At 46.4% G+C, this 15,160-nt stretch overlaps 1 protein-coding gene across 1 annotated transcript in view; it reads left to right on the top strand.

Moving 5' to 3' along the window:
- The first annotated feature begins 193 nt into the window (after positions 1-193).
- Positions 194-15,160, top strand: part of EDF1 (endothelial differentiation related factor 1) — a 42,852-nt gene continuing 27,885 nt past the window's right edge. Inside the window, exons 1-3 of the mRNA XM_082264565.1 lie at positions 194-366; positions 9,980-10,031; positions 10,402-10,562. Coding sequence (XP_082120691.1) covers positions 289-366; positions 9,980-10,031; positions 10,402-10,562 — 291 coding nt within the window. The 5' untranslated portion in view covers positions 194-288. The remainder of the gene's footprint in view (positions 367-9,979; positions 10,032-10,401; positions 10,563-15,160) is intronic.

Genomic DNA, 15,160 nt, shown 5'->3' with positions numbered 1-15,160 from the left:
GCGCCAATCAGCAACCGGAGCGTCTGACCAATCTTCATTCAGCGTCCTGAAGCTCAGGCACCAATCGGCGTCCTCGGAGGTTGCCTAGCCCCTGCCTTCCAGATCTTTCCTCGGGCCCCTGCCAATGGCGGTGAGGATGGGCCGAGAGCCAATCGGTGGCTACGCAGCGGTGACTGACGAGGTTGTGGACCAATGAAAGCGCTTAGCGGGCGGGGAGGAGGAGAGTTAGCGTTGGCTCAGCACGTCTGCTCCTCAGTGAAGCGTCTGGAGAAGCGGAGAAGAGCAATCATGGCTGAGAGCGACTGGGATACCGTCACCGTCCTGAGGAAGAAGGGCCCGACTGCTGCGCAGGCCAAGTCAAAGCAGGTAATTACTGTCAGGCGAGGCCCGGGCCTCTCTGAGGCCTCCATTGTTGTGTTCTCCCCTCGCAGGAGAGCTGTGTTCTCTTTCTGAGGGCCTAACAGCTGCTGAGAAGACGGAGAGGGCGGATTGGAGAGCCTGGCAAGGCATGCTGGGAGTTGGGTCAGCAGCATTAAGAGGACCTGTCCTATTTATATTATTTTATAGATATCATTGACCCATCATCCGGGGCCTCACAGCTCTGCTGTAGCCATGCTGCCTTTGTGGGGGCTGCCATCTTCTCTGACAATGTCCATAGAGGCTTCTCTTCACTTCCTTCACCCATGGCCACACACATTCTCCACCTATCAATCAGCCAGGGCTCTGCCTGCTATTAGCATCGGTGTCACAGCTTCCTAGCATCACCACACAATGTTGGTGTCGGTGTCACCGCTTCCCAGCATCATCTAACGATAGGGGCAGTGTCACCACTTCCCAGCATCACCCGGTGATGGTAGTGGCTGTGTACAGGAAGGATCCCTACTATATTGTCAGGATCCACCCGGCTACCTTATAGACGGCTGGCTCTGACTCAGCTCCACGCTGAGAGCTGAAAACCAGCTGCACCTGGCACTCCAATGAGAGGCAGAGTGGAAAGACTAGTGACTGACCACCACTAATATTGTGTGGTTGATGCTGGTAAGCTGTGTCACCGCTTCCCAGCATCACCCGGTGATGGTAGTGGTGGTGTGTCACCGCTTCCCAGCATCACCCGGTGATGGTAGTGGTGGTGTCACCGCTTCCCAGCATCACCCGGTGGTGGTAGTGGTGGTGTGTCACCGCTTCCCAGCATCACCCGGTGATGGTAGTGGTGGTGTCACCCGCTTCCCAGCATCACCCGGTGATGTGTAGTGGTGGTGTCACCGCTTCCCAGCATCACCCGGTGATGGGTAGTGGTGGTGTCACCGCTTCCCAGCATCCACCAGGGATTGGTAGTGGTGGTGTCACCGCTTCCCAGCATCCACCAGGGATTGGTAGTGGTGGTGTCACCGCTTCCCAGCATCCACCAGGGATTGGTAGTGGTGGTGTCACCACTTCCCAGCATCACCCGGCGATGGTAGTGGTGGTGTGTCACCCGCTTCCCAGCATCACCCGGTGATGGTAGTGGTGGTGTGTCACCGCTTCCCAGCATCACCCGGTGATGGTAGTGGTGGTGTGTCACCGCTTCCCAGCATCACCCGGTGATGGTAGTGGTGGTGTGTCACCGCTTCCCAGCATCACCCGGTGATGGTAGTGGTGGTGTGTCACCCGCTTCCCAGCATCACCCGGCGATGGTAGTGGTGGTGTCACCCGCTTCCCAGCATCACCCGGTGATGTGTAGTGGTGGTGTCACCGCTTCCCAGCATCACCCGGTGATGGGTAGTGGTGGTGTCACCGCTTCCCAGCATCCACCAGGGATTGGTAGTGGTGGTGTCACCGCTTCCCAGCATCCACCAGGGATTGGTAGTGGTGGTGTCACCGCTTCCCAGCATCCACCAGGGATTGGTAGTGGTGGTGTCACCACTTCCCAGCATCACCCGGCGATGGTAGTGGTGGTGTGTCACCCGCTTCCCAGCATCACCCGGTGATGGTAGTGGTGGTGTGTCACCGCTTCCCAGCATCACCCGGTGATGGTAGTGGTGGTGTGTCACCGCTTCCCAGCATCACCCGGCGATGGTAGTGGTGGTGTCACCCGCTTCCCAGCATCACCCGGCGATGGTAGTGGTGGTGTGTCACCCGCTTCCCAGCATCACCCGGTGATGGTAGTGGTGGTGTCACCCGCTTCCCAGCATCACCCGGTGATGGGTAGTGGTGGTGTTACCGCTTCCCAGCATCACCCGGTGATGGCTAGTGGTGGTGTCACCGCTTCCCAGCATCCACCAGGCGATGGTAGTGGTGGTGTGTCACCCGCTTCCCAGCATCACCCGGCGATGGTAGTGGTGGTGTGTCACCCGCTTCCCAGCATCACCAGGCGATGGTAGTGGTGGTGTGTCACACGCTTCCCAGCATCACCCGGCGATGGTAGTGGTGGTGTCACCGCTTCCCAGTATCACCCGGCGATGGTAGTGGTGGTGTGTCACCCGCTTCCCAGCATCACCAGGCGATGGTAGTGGTGGTGTGTCACCGCTTCCCAGCATCACCCGGCGATGGTAGTGGTGGTGTGTCACCCGCTTCCCAGCATCACCCGGTGATGGTAGTGGTGGTGTGTCACCCGCTTCCCAGCATCACCCGGTGATGGTAGTGGTGGTGTGTCACCCGCTTCCCAGCATCACCCGGTGATGGTAGTGGTGGTGTGTCACCCGCTTCCCAGCATCACCCGGCGATGGTAGTGGTGGTGTGTCACCCGCTTCCCAGCATCACCCGGTGATGGTAGTGGTGGTGTGTCACCGCTTCCCAGCATCACCCGGCGATGGTAGTGGCGATGTCACCAGTTTCCCATCATCATGGGGGGGGGGGGTGTATACAACCCTCCTATTACTTCACACCTGTATTTTAGAGGAGCTCTGATAGAGAAGTATGGCCAAAGCTGTATTTGCCATAGTTCTGTTGTGGATCACTTTTTCTCTCCTGTGACCCAGAATCGGCTTAAAGCAGGTAATCAACTGACGTCACAGTCACTCCAGGCCCTGAAAGGATCCTGACTATATTGTCAGGTTTCACTCGGCTGGCTTCGAATCGGGTCCACGCAAAGAGCCAAAACCAGCTGCATTTGGCACTCCAATGAAAGGCAGAGTGGAGAAATCGGTGCCCGACAGGTGATCACTCAGTTATCAGGCATAAAGCTGACAGCTCCAGACCTGGTTGCTTTGGGTCCATTGCGTATTGATAGTCTTTAAAAATTTTAAAGTTTGTGAGTGAGTATATCGCTTCTCATTCCTTTTTAATAAACTCTGTTTGGGTAATGCGCAAGGTCAATGCGCCTTCTTTTTGTTCTTTTATACAATGTTCCCATCAGGTTTCCCCTGACCCCAGGAGGGCAGCAAAATCTGTGCTTATACCCGGAACCTTAGAGACCCACCGTCGCCACATCTGTTGAGCGCAGGAGAGTTTATTTGAACACAGGCCCAGTGTATGGTCTGGCATAAAACTTTATAAACAAAGGGCCAGACCTTGGGGACCAGATTGTGTGTCTAATGGGAGTGAAAAACATGCTGCAGGCTTAGTGTGAGTTAAAAAAAAAAAAAAAACCCCTATGCACTGATGCATTCAATAATGCAAATCAACCTCTGGGAAGCCTTCCTCCTGAAGTCCAATAAAAGATATCCCTCTGCGTTCTCAGTTTGATTTCATACATTTTTATTGCTATGAAACAAACTGTAGCATGCACATGAATATTGACAATTCCCAATTTTGAGGAAGTTTAGACGAGACGTTAGGGCACCTTTTTTGTTAATGAGAAATGAATGGTTGTCTTGAAAGATAAATTCCTCTCAATATGGCCCCCCGGCTTCCTTTCATCTCTTCTCTTCTTCCATGTCCATTACTACCCATCTTACACTTTGCAATTTCCAATTTTACGCTGCAAAACCTGTTTCTGTATGATACCCCATTATTCACTTTTGAACTTGACTCTTGGCATTAATTAATAAGCTCACCATTAAAGAGGTTGTAAACCCCCCAAAATTTTTTTTTCTTTTTGCAACCTGCAAGAGAAACGCATAATGAGCTAGTATGCATTGCATACTAGCTCATTATGAAATACTTACCTTAGAACGAGCCCCCGCCGTGCCGTCCGCTTACCTGTATAACGGGCCACATGTCCAGTCGCCCGTCTTCCGGGATCGCGGCATCCGGCCATCTGATTGGCCGGAGCCGCAGTGACGTCACTCCCGCGCGCGGGAGCCGACGGTCACGGCACGGGGCTCTGAAGGAACGGCACGAGCGGCCGTTCCTTCAGAGCGCATGCGCCAGTGACGTCACTGGCTGCATGTAAGGTAAATATCTCCTAAACGGTACATGTTTAGGAGATATTTACAGTACCTATAGGTGGGCCTATGATAAGGCTTACCTATAGGTACAAGTTTACAGAGGAGGGTTTACTTCCTCTTTAATGCAGTTCTTTATTGAACGGTACAGGAAAAATGTGTGAAGTTCTGAGTTTAAACACTCTACCTCCACATCATTTAGGTCTGTGATTTATGTTTAAATACATATATTCTTTAAAATTTTGATCTAAGACCAGCTATGGTATACAAACCCCTGCGTGGGTGAAATGTTCTCTTTCTTTAATTTGGGTTCTTTAACCACTCTGTTCCTATAAGTGTCTGTTTTTACTTATGTGACTTACGCTTACAATAAAATGGTGGTTCCAGGAAAAAAGTCCCAGAATTGGTGAACAGTAGGAATTAAAGCCTTTAGTCAGTGGGGGGTGGCATAGTACTCCTCACTCCTGTCAGAAGAGAATAGAGCCAGGTTGGTATCAGTGGGAGCCCATCATTGGCATCAATGGAGGAATAATGCCCAATTAGGGGTAGTGGCCCATCACTGGTGTCAGCAGCAGGAGTAGTGCCCCAAAGGAAATTTAAAATCAAGTTAAGGGCTGCAATTTAGAGACCTTTAATAAATAAAATGGGTTATAATCCCAGGTTTTGTCTTTTTTTTTTTTTTTTTTTTTTTCTTTTCTTTTCTGATGCCAAAACAGGAAGTGACTGGAAAACTCTCCAAAGTGAGGCGAAATTCCCTCTTAGTTGCTATTTGAACAGTTGATCCCTATTTACAGTTTTCCCTGTTCTGGTGAGAACAGTAAAATTGTCCGCCCCCCCCCCCCCTTTTTGTTTCTTGGCCGCAGTCACCAGGGCAATCAGGAAATCTCGGCAACAAAAAACTGACAGGGAGGGCATACATTGTTATCCTCCCATGCACGAGTAGCCTGCGTGCTCCCTGTGGAGCGTTCCCGGCTTGCTCTCGGATTAGCGAGTCCGTGAGACTCGCCTGGTTACATATCGGAGTAAGGGGGCGATCCCGTCCCCTTAGCATGTGATCAGCTAGCCAATGACAGCTGATCATGTGAAGAAAACAGCAGCCGGCAATCGGCTGTTTTTTTTTTTTTCCTCACACTGACAGTGTGAGGAGAAAAAAAAAAACGCTCACCGGCTGCTGTCAGAGGGATATCGGTCCCGAAAAGGAGAGGGCAAATTGTGCCCACTAGTGCCACCTGCCAGTGCGCACCAGCGCCACCTATCAATGCCCCATCATAAGTGTTGCCTATTAGTGCCCATGAGTGCAGCCTACCAGTTCCCCTTCGGTGCCGCCTATCAGGGCCCATCAGTGCTGCCTCATCAGCACACATCAATGAAGGAGAAAAATGACCTGTTTACAAAATGTTATGACAAACTTTAAAAACTTTTTTTTTTTTTTTTATCTGTTGGTCCACAGAGATAAAGTGGTACTCCGACCTAATCAGTCATTTCTTCCTAAGGTGATTTCTGATTTTCATCGGAATGAAGACATTTTGCTGCCTTCATTTTGTCCTAAACCCAAGGAAATTGCATTATATTCTTTTGGATGTGGTGCGAGCAAGTTTACCTGGCGGCTACTGAGTTGTTCAGAAAATCAGATGCTTTATTTGTCCTTAACAAAGGATCTTGTAAAGGAATGGCTGCGTCTGCTGTGACCATATCTAGATGGATGAGACAGATGATGGTTCAGGCTTATTCGCTAAAGGGTCAGGTTCCTCCTTTCCCTGTGAAGGTGCATTCCATTCGAGTGCTTCCTGGGCTTTTCACCATCAGGCATCAGTGATGCAAGGCGGCAAAAGAGTCGCCTACATTTTGGTTCCTCCAGTGCGGTCTCCATTGCCACCTTGGGACCTCAATTTGATGCTTTGAGGCCTCCAGAAGCCTCCGTTTGAGAATCTTCGGGAGATTCCCTTGCTTACACTGTCTCAGAAGGTGGCTATTACCTCTGCGTGCAGGGTGTCGGAACTGGCTGCATTATCCTGTCGTTCACCTTGCCTGGTTATTCAGGGATAAGGTGGTTCTTCGCCCCTGTCCATCGTTCCTCCCAAAGGTTGTCTCTGATTTTCATTTGCATGAAAAGACATTGTTGCCTTCCCTGTATACCAGGCCTAAACATCCAAAAGGAAATTGCCTTGCATGCCTTGACTGTGGTCTGGGCAATTAGGGTGTACCTGGCAGCTACGGACTCTTTCAGGAAGTCAGACTCTCTATTTGTGCTCACGAATGGGCCTTGGAAAGGGTTGTCAGCTTCCTCTGCGACCATTTCCAGATGGATCAGACACTGATTCAGGCATGTTCCATCAAGGGTCCTGTTTCTCCTTTCCCTGTTAAGGCACTTGGTGCTTCCTGAGCTTTCCGTCATCAGGCGTCAGTGATGCAGGTTTGCAAGGCAGCCACCATGTCGTCGGTGCCCACTTTCACAAAGTTTTATTAAGTGGATGTGTTGGCATCTGTGGATGTTTCTCTTGGCCGCAAGATTTTGCAGGCTGCTGTTGAGAGGACCTGGTCCTCTTCGAGGGTGTATTGTGCTTTTTTTTTTTTTTTTTTTTTTTTTTTTTTTTTTTTTTTTTTTTGAGCTCCTATTGCCTGGTTGGCTACTGTTTAGCCCTGGGAATTTTTCTGCTGTTCCCACCTCTTATGGTTAACACTGCTTTGGGATGTCCCAATGGTTATGAAGATCAGGAGCTGTGTCCCTCAATGAACGAAAGAGAAAATGGGATTTTGGACTTGCCGTGATGTTCATTGACTGACACAGCACCCACACCTCTGTGTGGCGTTGTAATTCTTTTGACACTGCTTGTAACTAAACTGGGTACCTAATAGCAGGGCGAGGGAGTATACCCCCTGGCACTGCCCATAGGCATAGCCAGATTCTTTATCTGCCTAACCCAATGGTGCAGTATAACCCAATAGTTATGAAGATCAGGAACATCAGAGAAATGGATTTTATGGTAAGTCAAATCCTATTTTTATAATTTTGTGGAAAAAAAAATAGCTGTGAAATTATTGGCTCTGTATGGTCTGTTATGCTTCCTAAAAGAACAGTCGAGAGATCAGGGTTTCTCTGGCATGGTCGGATCTGTATAGTGTGACAAACGAAGATCCACACTACAGCTGTACATCTGCTGGTGTTTTATTGCATTTAGCCCCCCGTTCACATTGGCGCAATTTGACAGGCCAAATTGCTGCCTAATGTCGACTTTGCAGCACCGCACAGATTTCCAAAAGTAGTTCCTGCACTACTTTTGGCGACTTCAGGGGTGCTTTCAATCGGCATCTGTGCATAAAGCTTCACAGAAGTCTTTTGAGGTCTCCCCCGGAGTTGGACTGAAATGCGGCTTTGAAATCGTGTGAGTTTAGATGAACTCTCACGATTTCAAAGCAGTGTTGAGTGAGTGTGAACAAGGTGCCTTGAAAAAGTATTCATACCGCTTGAAATTTTACACATTTTGTCATGTTACAACCAATAACGTAAATGTTTTTTATTGAGATTTTATATGATGGACCAAAACATGCTGGGGCATAATTGTGAAGCGAAAGGAAAATGATATATGGTTTTCCAAATTTTTTTAAAAAAAATCTGAAAAGTGTGGCGTGCATTTGTATTTAGCCCCCTTGAGTAAATACTCTGTAGAACCACCTTTTCACAACCTGAAAGTCTTTTTTTTTTTTTTTTTTTTTTTTTTTTGGGATGTCTCTACAAGCTTCGCACATCTAGAGAGTGAAACTTTTGCCAATTCTTTGCAAAATAGCTCAAGCTCTGTCAGATTGGATGCAGAGCGTCTGTGAACACCAATTTTCCAATCCTGCCACAGATTCTCATTTGGATTTAGGTCTGGACTTTGGACCATTCTAACCCATGAATCTACTTTGATCGAAACGATTCCATTGTAGCTCTGGCTGTATGTTTAGAGTCGTCCTGCTTGAAGGTGAACCTCCGCCCCAGTCAAGTCTTTTGCAGACTCTTAACAGGTTTTCTTCTAAGATTGTATTTGGTTCCATCCATCTTCCCATCAACTCTGACCAGTTTTCCTGTTCCTGCTGAAGAAGAAAAGCATCTCCACAACATGTCTCCACCATGTTTCACGGTGGGGATGGGATGTGTTCAGGGTGATGTATAGTGTTAGTTTTCTACCACGCATAGCGTTTTGCTTTAAGGCCATAAAGTTCAGTTTTGGTCTCATCTGACCAGAGCACCTTCTTCCACATGTTTGTGTCCACCACATGGCTTCTCGCAAACTGCAAATGGGACTTATGGATTTCTTTCAACAATGGCTTTCTTCTTGCCACTCTTCCATAAAGGCCAGATTTGTGGGGTGGACAACTAATAGTGGTCTTGTGGACAGATTCTCTCACCTGAGCTCTGGATCTCTGCAGCTCCTCCAGAGTTGCAATGAGCCTCTTGGCTGCTTCTCTGATAGTCTCTCACCTTGCCCGGCCTTTCACTTTAGGTGGGCGGCCATGTCTTGTTAGGTTTGCAGTTGTGCCATACTCTTTTCAGATGGATTGAACAGAGCTTCATGAGATGTTCAAAGCTTGGGATGTTTTTTGATAACCTAACCCTGCTTTAACCTTCTTAACTTTATCCCTGACCTGTCTGGTGTGTTCCTTGGCCTTCATGATGCTGTTTGTTCATTAAGGTTCTTTAACAGACCTCCTGAGGGCTTCACAGATTAGCTGTATTTATACTGAGATTAAATTACACACAGGTGGACTCTATTTAGTAACCAGGTGACTTCTAAAGACAATTGGTTCCACTAGATTCTAGTTGGGGGTATCAGAGTAAAGGGGGCTGAATACAAATGCACGCCACACTTTTCAGATATTTATTTGTAAAAAAAAAAAAAATTGAAAACCATTTTTCCTTCTACATTACAACTATGTGTGCCACTTTGTGTTGGTCTATCACACAAAATACATTCACGTTTTTGGTTGTCACCTGTAACCTGTGGAAAATGTCAAGGGGTAAAAGTACCTCCCCACCCCCCCTTAAGGCAGGCACTGTCTATGTAGTGCTTGGGTATCATTTGGATGGAAAGGTTACGTTCAGAAGCTAGAAGCAAGTTGCATGTAAAGTACACTAATCGATTTCTCAGCTCCAGCAGTCAGTGGCAGGCATCTGAGGTCACACACTGCACAACATAGAGAAGGGAGCTGAGTGAAATCTGTGACCTGAGCAGAGGGAAAGGACCCCCCTCTCCTCAGTCTCATAGGGAAGCATGTACAGCTGAGGCTGTCAATACCCTTCTGTGTGCTGGAATAAGGGGGGGGGGGTGCAGGCTGTCTCCTGGGATTCTTGCATTACCTGTCAGAGGGGAGTCATGCAAATAAACATTCTTGGTGCTTTGGATTAAGGCAAGTATACACTATAGAGGGATATGCTCTGTTCAATTTTTTGTTTCCCTTTCAGAGCTTTACAATCAGTTTGTCGCAATAAAAAAAAAATATTTTGCACTTTCAAAGTCTAAGGCATCCTGTGTACATTTCATGGTACAAAGCTCCCAAAAATCCATTATTTCCAGGTTGTAATGCAAAAAAACAGGGAAAATCACCAAAGGGGAGAATACTTTTTTGCAAGGCACGGCCTTTTTACTTTTCAGTAGAAGTGTTGTAAAACTTTCTCTGTGACTCTTGTCTTGCAGGCAATTATTGCAGCTCAGAGGAAAGGAGACGAGGTGGAGACTTCCAAAAAATGTAAGTTCTAAATCCTCATCACCCAAAAAAATAAGTGCAGTGGACCAGAGCTATGTACTGTCCAATAAAATCTAACACTGTACTTTTGATCCTTTACTAAATAGACCTGTTCTGGCATAACAGGGGCTACAATGACTTAATAGATGCATTGGACTTTGTTAACAGTGCATAGATCCTTTTTAAATCCGTGTTTAACTTAATGGCTTTAAGCTGTTAAATTACCTGATTGGATTATTATACCAAATTGTATAAAAGTGAGCACAGAGTATACGGCAGTACAAATAGCCTGTCTACACAAACAGTGTACACATTTCTAAAGTAAATTAAGAATACAAATTCACTTATTGTAACTAATATATCTGTCTCCCAGGGTCTGCAGGACAGAATAAGCAGCACACAATAACCAAGAACACAGCCAAGCTGGACAGAGAAACAGAGGAACTGCACCACGACAGAGTGCCACTAGAAGTGGGCAAAGTCATTCAGCAAGGCAGACAGACTAAAGGCCTCACACAAAAGGACCTGGCCACTGTAAGCATTCAGACCCTACTGTTCTCTAGGCAGCTGATTAGACTTCTGATGGGAGGTGTTTGGAGGGTTGAAAATCGTTTTCCATATGTCCATGGAACAGTATTCCTTTCTGCAGGGGCTCATGCACATGGCTATAAAATTTGCTTTGTTCAGATATGTACTTAAATATGTATCTGTACCCAGCAGTTTTGTATCCTATGGGCCTAGGCACTCTGATCTATTTTGGTCCCCAGTGTATAGCTGCGTAAACCAAAACTAAAAAAATCTTTGCCATATTTTATACTGTTCACATGTAATCTTTAGTGCTAATGTTTACAGGTGTGTACAGCATATTGGCAGCTTCTGATTACACACTGTTTACATGTTGGCCCTGATCTTGGCAAAGTTATGTAAGGTATGGTGAAGCTGACTATTGTTTACTGGTGTGCCCATGCAGTGGCTGTCTAGTAAATGACTTGAATTGGTCAAGGGAGAAGGGGCCATGCAAGCTACCCGTATGCATCTCAGCTATACGGACTGTAAGTCCATTTGATTCAGCTGCAGTAAAGCTGGCAAGATCCTTCATAATTCCTTTATGGCAATGTGCATGGGGCCTAATGTTGACGTTTTGTAGTTTTAGGCAGTGAGACTTTAGCAATACTGACATCTTGGCTAACCTATATTAGTTCACTTTCAGGATGCTATGTTTAAAAGGATCTTGTTAGGAGAAAATACACACAAACATGATCCTTAACTTCGCTATGCTCTACCATTTCTCCATTCTTCTGTTGAAGCTCTCAGAAATAACCAGTACTTCTGGGTTTGGCAAGCATACCACTTTAAATATGAGTGCTTGTGCTAGATAAGTGCTATGGATCACATAAAGGTGAAGTGCACAAATCCAATTTCATGTGAAAACAGTGCTCTAGTGATCACACTTGGGATTTAAATAATGTGATAATGATATGTGGTTATTTTGGTCAATATAGCAAAGTGTAAATACTACAAAGTAAATTTATAGTCAAAAATGCAAATGTGCAACAAAGCGATTCCCGATACGAGTCCATGCAGGGAGTCCAAGAACGTGTGTTCAAATCAAAATAATCCACCTCGTGAGCCGTGGCAAAATAATATGCTCCCCAGAAATGGGCAGGTTACACAGACCTATATCGTTCCAATATCCATTCCAGATCCCTGGGGTATGCACTCTCCTCCTCCTCACAGAAAAGGGTCTCTGGGATCACTCAATTAGGGGTATGAATGGGACAACAGGAAGCCGTAATAGTGTAATCCAGTTTATTATAAAAATTGTAAAACAAATTAAAATTGGATGCTTACATAAAGAGTGCCCCCCTGGCAAAGGAAAGGTCGCCAAAGTTGCTATGAGAGAGCCTCAGCAATAAGGAGTAATCTCCCCTCTGAAAGCCTGGTAGCGTGGCAGAGGAAATTATGTCACTGGTATCAGGATGTCCGGGCGATGATTAGACCACAATGCATTTCGCGGATTGCGTCATCAGGAAGTCTAAACATCGTCCCACGTGGAGGGTTAATATAGACCTCCCGCTTCTGATTGGATGGAATCATAACAATATGCACTCCAGAGGGTATATTTGTGTATAACCACGTAGTAAGGCACAGCTTTATACTAAAAAAAAAAAAAAAAAAAAAAAAACGCTACTATTATTCAATAAGGCAGGAAGATGGCTTATAATAATCAAAATATGACCGGATTTTCAATGTTGGGGTATATTGTAAAACCAGCTGAACCATAGCAACTTCCCCTATCTTTGAACATAATGGCATACCCATAATAATAAGTGATTTCAGAGTTTCGCCGTAAAAAGAGCATTAAAAATTAAAACTAGATCAGTAATATAGGATAAAAGGCATAAAACGATAAGTATGTGTTTAATAGAAAACAAAACTCTCACAAATATACCCGCTGGAGTGCATGTTGTTATGATTCCATCCAATAAGAGAAGCGGGAGGTCTATATTAACCCGCCGGGTGGGACGATGTTTAGACTTCCTGATTACGCAAGCCGCGAAATGCATTGTGGTCTAATCATCGCCCGAACATCTTGATACCAGTGACCTCATTTCCTCTACAAGCAGTGGAATGCACGCCGACCGCTACCAGGCTATCAGAGGGGAGAATACTCCTTATTGCTGAGGCTTTCTCAAAGCAACTTTGGCAACCTTTCCTGTGCCAGGGGGGCACTCTTTATGTAAGCATCCAATTTTACTTTGTTTTAAAATTTTTATAAACTGGATAACACTATTACGGCTTCCTGTTGTCCCATTCATACCCCTAATTGAGTGAGTGATCCAAGAGACCCTTTTCTGTGAGGAGGAGGAGTATACCCCAGGGATCTGGAGTGGATATTGAGAGTTCTAGATCTGTGTGACCTGCCCATTTCTGGTGAGCATATTATTTTGTCACGGCTCACGAGGTGGATTTTGATTTGAATACACGTTCTTGGATTCCCTGCATGGACTCGTATATCTGGAATCACTTTGTTGCACATTTGCATTTTTGACTATAAATTTACTTTGTAGTATTTAAACTTTGCTATAGCGACCAAAATAACCACATATCATTATCACATTGTTTATATCCCAAGTGTGATCACCTAGAGCACTTTTTCACGTGCAATTTGATTTATTTGTGCACTTCACCTTTATGTGATTCATAGCACTTATCTAGTACGAGCACTCATATTTAAATCTTATTATTGTTGGATTATTTTACAACATCAGCGCCTACTTGATTTTTTGTTTATGTAGTTCATTTGTGTCACCTACACATTTAAAGGGGCAGCAGGTCATCTCACAGTGTTAACCTACATAAAAACCAGGCGCCTTCACATAATCACCCAAGCATACCACTTTGCCTTTATGCCCAGAAATCAGTGGTGAAAGCTGGGCAGGCAGTTTCCAGGCCAAGGCACTGCCACATGGCTCCTACGGATGAACGGAGTGCTGGGGAAGTTCAACTAAGGTATTGACAAGGAAGAGGGTGCGGGGGGGCTTATGAGCTGTTCTAAGTGCTGCAAGATTTTAATGGCTAAAACTCAATGCATCCATTAGGGAATCCTGTTTTGAGAACTAGGTACCAATGTAGAGGTTGCTATAGATTATAGCAAGTGAACTTTTTTCTCTAATCGTCTTCCAGTGCAGCATCTGAGAGATGGACTCCCACCTAAAATAGGAAACCCAATAGTCCACCATCATAAAATTGTCAGCCATACCTGCGTACCTCGTGTTTCCTCTGGACCCACAGGAGCTGCAGCATTTTTTTATTTTTTTTCTTCAGTATCTGCTAACTGCAGGGAACTCCCTGGTCCGCTTCCCATCCAGCCCAGTGGGCTTTGGGTTTTGCAGAGCAGGGGCAGCAAATTGGGCCTATGGCCTCTCCCTGAGGTTTTGCTCCTACTGAGGGGCATGCAACCATCTCCCCAGCTGTATTGCATGCCGATGGTATTCCCCCCACAGAATCGCCGCCATCTGCACCTTGCATCGGCCGTCTGCCTGGACCCCACAAAGCAGCCTCCCGCCGACAGCCCTATCATCCTAGGAAACCGGAGCCCACGCTGCCTGGCACAGATTAACTCCCTCAATGAAACAGATGGAGCAAGACCAGGAGAACAATTGCAGTGCAGTTATGTCCTCCAACCTGCACAGGGTCAGCTGGGGGTGGGGGCGGGGCTGGTAGTGGAAGCAGTTAAAAAGCCTCCAAGCAGAGGCTCTCGGGGGCCATGTCTGATGTTTCCCCACCCTGCCCTGCAGATCCTGCATGTCAGGACAGCTCCCAGGTAAGCCAGAGCACTCTGGAGTTCCCTCTTTCTCTACCTCACTACAAACTGTTCTTTGTTTGTGCATGGCATCCTCTTATCTCACTGGGTCCTTTGTGCTTACAAAGACCCCAGAAGAATGAAAAAGGCAAATCCAGCAGCAAGGCATGCGCCGCTTGCGGTCTGTGGTTTCCCCCAGAATGGAAAAAGCCATTCTACCAAAAATGCATCAGAAAAAGTTGTCCAGGGAATCGCAGGGTTTCCTTAAAGACATGCTCAACTCCTTCAAAAAGAATTAAAAAGCACAATTGGGCCACTGTATTTGGCTATAGAAAAGTTGGAAGTTCCAGAAGGTTACAGCCAGACCAGTACCCCATCGACCAGCAGGCCATCCATTCCCTCGTGTAGTGGGAAGAGGTGGATCAAGCAGAGCAGGAAACTGATTCAAATGATCGGTATCTGAAGACAGTCAATGCTCGGATTCAGATGATGAAGACCACGCATCAGAGGACCCTCTCTTCTTCTTTTTTTTTTTTTTTTTTTTTTTCCTTCAGAAAACACGGATAGTCTGCTGAAAGCCATAGCAGACACGCTGGACATCAAAGAGCAGAAAATGGGGGAGCTTTCCTTACACAACAGGTTGTACAAAGGCTTACACCCCAAAAAACCGAAAACATTCCTGGTACATCAGACTCTGAAAAGCATAATCAAGAAGGAATGGGAAGAGTCAGAAAAGAAGCTTTTCACACCAGCAGTGATAAAGTGCAGATACCCCTCCGCAGAGGAGGATACAAAATCTTAGGCAAAGTGCCCCAAAGTTTGATGC

Source organism: Pelophylax lessonae (genome assembly GCF_965119305.1).
Source record: "Pelophylax lessonae genome assembly, chromosome: 7".
Lineage (NCBI taxonomy): Eukaryota > Metazoa > Chordata > Amphibia > Anura > Ranidae > Pelophylax > Pelophylax lessonae.
Note: the sequence above shows the minus strand (reverse complement) of the source record. Positions and strands in the feature narration are given on the sequence as shown.